General features: G+C 57.1%; 4 protein-coding genes across 4 annotated transcripts in view; 1 reads left to right on the top strand and 3 right to left on the bottom strand.

Moving 5' to 3' along the window:
* SPRG_15860 (hypothetical protein) lies at positions 1–165 on the bottom strand (the record flags this gene model as incomplete). The annotated part of the gene is made up of 1 exon (XM_012355054.1): positions 1–165. A coding segment is annotated over one exon (165 nt), but the record flags the coding sequence as incomplete, so codon positions are not given.
* Positions 166–1,008: 843 nt separating this feature from the next.
* Positions 1,009–1,575, bottom strand: SPRG_15859 (hypothetical protein; the record flags this gene model as incomplete). The annotated part of the gene is made up of 1 exon (XM_012355053.1): positions 1,009–1,575. One exon carries the CDS (start codon positions 1,573–1,575, stop codon positions 1,009–1,011), a length of 567 nt encoding a protein of 188 aa, XP_012210443.1.
* Positions 1,576–2,617: 1,042 nt separating this feature from the next.
* On the top strand, positions 2,618–3,250 carry SPRG_15858 (hypothetical protein). The gene has a single exon (XM_012355052.1). The coding sequence runs from the start codon at positions 2,655–2,657 to the stop codon at positions 3,174–3,176; it is 522 nt and encodes a 173-aa protein (XP_012210442.1). The 5' UTR covers positions 2,618–2,654; the 3' UTR covers positions 3,177–3,250.
* Positions 3,251–3,553: 303 nt separating this feature from the next.
* SPRG_21630 (hypothetical protein) overlaps positions 3,554–4,096 on the bottom strand; it is a gene marked incomplete at both ends in the record, with an annotated part of 1,379 nt that continues 836 nt past the window's right edge. Inside the window, one exon of the mRNA XM_012355051.1 lies at positions 3,554–4,084. Coding sequence (XP_012210441.1) covers positions 3,554–4,084 — 531 coding nt within the window. The remainder of the gene's footprint in view (positions 4,085–4,096) is intronic.

Genomic DNA, 4,096 nt, shown 5'->3' with positions numbered 1-4,096 from the left:
GGCGGCCATGGCGTCGGCGCTGCGCTTGCCGCCGAGCATGGTCGCCCAGTTGAGCGCGAACGAGGTGTCGACGGCCTTCATGTCGGAGAGCAGCTGCAGGTGGGCTTCGAGCGCGGCCTCTTCCTGCGCGCTGTTGCTGTTGTTGTCGTCCTTTCCCGGCTCCATCGTGACTGCAATTTGTTGCCTGCCGAGGCTGCGGCCAATCAAATCGCGTCGTTTCAAATGATGCCAAATGGCACGGCCGCGGATTTGTCATCAAAACTGGCCCGCGTCCCGCAACGTCGATGCTTCCCTCGCTGTCGTTCTTTATTCGAATAGAAGGACAATATTGTGCACAGAAAGAGCAGCTAGAATCGATGCTGCAGAGGGCATCAGCGTCGGCTACGGACGATGGGGACAGAAAAGACGAAGCGCGTGTTTGAGCAATCACACCACGCCCGATCTTCCTCGTGGCTGCGCGTGTACCACGGCGGTGGCTCCGGAAAGCTCCTCGTCGTCTCTTGTCTATCTTCTAGCCAAATGAAAGTGCATGCACTCAAGGGCACAATTGATGCGCTTGATCCATCGACTCGTCCATAGCAGGGCAGTTGTCTGTTGAGTTCGTTTGTTGGGTAAATGCTGCGAGAAGGCATTGGGATGAACGGGGAGATAACCGACATCGATGCACTGGTGATGCAATGTTGCTGCTCGCATGGCGTCTTCGATCATCTCTGAGGTTTAGATAACGGTCCGTCAATGGCGACACTCGGCCACATAGACGGCCGATTCGACGAAGTGGACGAGGTTTTCCAAGACCAAGATCTAGGATCTCACACGTTAATCCATTAACGAAGCGCAGGGCACCCTGGATTTTGCTGTATTCGTTAGATACCAACCCGTCTTGCCCTACACTGGAGATCTCCACGGTTGTTGCTGAGAGCAGCTCGATTTTGACCAGACTACCTTGATGCAATTGTATGTACAAATGTATGTGATTCAAAACGATTACGACAGAACGCTAGCTCACAACTAGGCCATGGCCGCAAGCATGGTCACGGCCGCCGCAGTGAGGGCGACGCCGGTCGCGGCGGCGCTGCTGGGCTTTGTCGGAGCAGGCGTCGTCACCGTGTTCGACGAGTTCGACTTGGACGTTCCGTTGCCAGGCGCCGCCGTAATCGTCGAGTTGGCAGATTTTGTCGAGTTGCTCGAGGGAGCGGCCGTGGATGCACCCGGCGCCGACGGGCCGCCGCCAAGGGCCTTGAGCAAAGCGGCGATGCCGGCGGAGACCTCGACAGACGTGAACGTCGAGGTTTCGACGCCACCGATCGAGCACGGAGGCGCAATCTTCGAGACCTTCTCTTGCATGGTCGCATAGAGGTCCTTGCACGCCTGCGTGCTAGCAAGCTTCTTTGCTTGGTCGGCCGTCGGAGCCGAGCCTGTGGCGATCAACATGAGGTTGTAGCCGGAGGCATCCGTGCAAGCCGGGATTTGCGCCTGGAGAGGAGTCAGCGTGTTGAGGAGCGACGGGGCCGTGCACGGGTCCGAGGCCGTCACGGTCGAGGCGGCAAGGGCAAGGAGGAACGTCGACGTCTTCATGGTGAGGTGGGTTGTTGTTGGTGGCAAAGTGAATTTGAAAATGGGAAAGTATAGGTCGCGTTCACCGTCCATGGCCGAGCCTTTACCGAGTTGAAGAAGCTGTCTCTCGGAGAGACAGCTTCATCAAGCTATGGGGTAGAGAGACTCTCTCCCCAATAGCTTGCCCAATGATTGGGCAAGTTATCAGGCAGCGCGTCGAGAGGCGCAACAGTCTGTTCACCGAAACGATCCAACAGCAGGAGAACGAGAGCCTGTACCCAAAATGGCCTGTACCCTGGCCTGTACCCTCCACCTAGCAAAGGGACCACGCGACTTCTACCAAGGTGGTAAAGTGTACGTAGCTTGATATATCTGGGTCGTGGTAATTCAAAGGCGCAGGTCGTAGTCGAATCTACAGTAGGTATGGTGATTGGAGAGCGCAGGACGTTGCCCAACAGTTCATCGATGGATCTTCCTAGCCTGAGCTCCGCCGTGGTTGGTCTGTGCGGGAACAGTGGGAAGACAACGAGAACGCGGATGATCGAGCAGCTTGACGAGCGAGCTCAGTTTAGCATATAAAGCGCATCGCATTCGGTACATCTCGTCATAAACTCCCTGACAAGGTCTCGAGTAGTATGGGTGTAAGGGGTCTAACCGACTCCCTCTGTGCTAGTACTTGATGTGCACCTCGCTCGTCGCCTACCGCGAACCGGAGCAATGTAAATTCTTTGGGCTAACCAACGTTAACTATCGCGAGTGCTCTCTCCCAGCTCTCTCTCTTTTCGAGGCGGCCTTGTCCTCCCTCGCCAGTTCGGCAGCACGATGAAAATTCATGCTCGGTGAAATGAGCTCGGATTAGAGCGACCTCTGTCGCTCATCACAGACAGACTCAAGGTGGGAAAGCGGCTGCATGCAACGTTGTGTGCTTGGGCGACGACGATACATCAAAGTTCGTCGCTAGCGTCCTCGATGATTCATCGAGGACGACCAGAACATCGAGGACGCAAGGGCGAAACGCTCGAGGACGGCTTGGCCTGCTCGGCTCCTCGGATTGAAGCACTTTCAAAATCACTTTGCAACCCTCAACTACCCACCTCACTATGAAGACGTCTGCTCTCCTCCTCGCCCTCTCTGCTTCGGCGTCTGCTGCCTCGAGCCCTTGCGCGATCATGTCGCTCGTTGGCACGCTGACTCCGCTCGCCGCCCAAATCCCGGCCTGTAAAGACGCTTCCGGCTACGACCTCATGCTCATGGCGACGGGCACGGCCCCGACTCAAGAACAAGTGCAAAAGCTCAGCACCACCAAGCCGTGCCAAGAACTCTTCACGGCGATGCAAGCCAAAGTCTCTGCGCTCTCGCCGCCGTGCGCCCTTGGTGGTCTCGAGAGCTCCGAGTTCTCGACGGCATCGGTCACGGACGCCGTCGCTGCGTTCTTGAAAGCTCTGGCCGGCAGTCCCTTGGTGCCGGGGCCCTCAGGCAACTCGACGAGCGGTGGCAACGGCACGTCCAAGAACTCGTCGGATGCAATCACGACGCCGGCTCCGTCCAAGGGAAGCAGCGCGACGACGACTGGTATCGCGCTCACCGCCGCCGCCGTGACGATGCTCGCGGCTATGGCCTAGCTCCAAGCACGTATTACTTGTTTTGATATTCAATATAAACCCGTCGATAATTGCCACGAAAAGTTCATCTCCTTATCTCTTCAAGCTTCTCTACCCAAGACTTTACTTCCACTTTCTCTAGACGACCACGGAATGGTACGCATCGCCAGAACGATCGAGTGCTGACGCCTCAACCCACGCCTTCAGGCATGCAAAAAGGGTAGCGTTGGTTTTGTAATCTTACACCGACCTAGAAAAGCTCGTTCGTCTCCCCAGCGTCGCTACAAGGGACAGCACCGAGCACACTCTCTCCTCTGTACAGTCAACCGACACCTTCAAAATTGCAGGCCATACATTAACGAGTACTTTACAGGACAGAGGGACAGGGGGCGACGGGTTCACAGCGACATTTCGGCCTGCGTGAGCATAAAGTCGTGGCGGTGGTGGTACGTGAGCTTGCGCACGGCCACGTCGATCGCCTTCTCAAAGGCGACCTCGACCCCGCGGAACGACTGCACGATAAAGTCCGTAACATACGTCGTTGTGCGCTTCTCGAGCGAGATGTTGGGCATGATAAACTGGAAGACGTCCGTGAGGTGGATGAGCTTCCCCGCGCGCGTCGGTGAGTGGCGCTGTACGAAGAGCTTGTAGAGCGACTGGGACGGGTTCTTCACGTCGCCTTCGATGACCATCCAGCCGCTCTGGTGCACGCGCATGACGCTCTCGTCGAGGGGGTAGCACTCGTCTTCCAAAATCGACTTCCACACAATGACGACGCGGTTGTCCTCGTAGTAGCGCCGGTAGAGGTACCGCGCGCAGAGCACACCGGACGCATCTGCAACGCCGTTCCGGGGCACGTACTCGACGTACACCGTGTTGGCGTCGATCGTCTCGAGGATCTTGTAGTTGTCGCCCCACTTCTCCGTGATCTCGCGCCCGAG

This window comes from Saprolegnia parasitica (genome assembly GCF_000151545.1).
Source record: "Saprolegnia parasitica CBS 223.65 unplaced genomic scaffold supercont2.200, whole genome shotgun sequence".
In the NCBI taxonomy this organism is placed as follows: Eukaryota; Oomycota; class Saprolegniomycetes; order Saprolegniales; family Saprolegniaceae; genus Saprolegnia; species Saprolegnia parasitica.
This window is presented reverse-complemented; position numbering and strand designations above follow the sequence as displayed.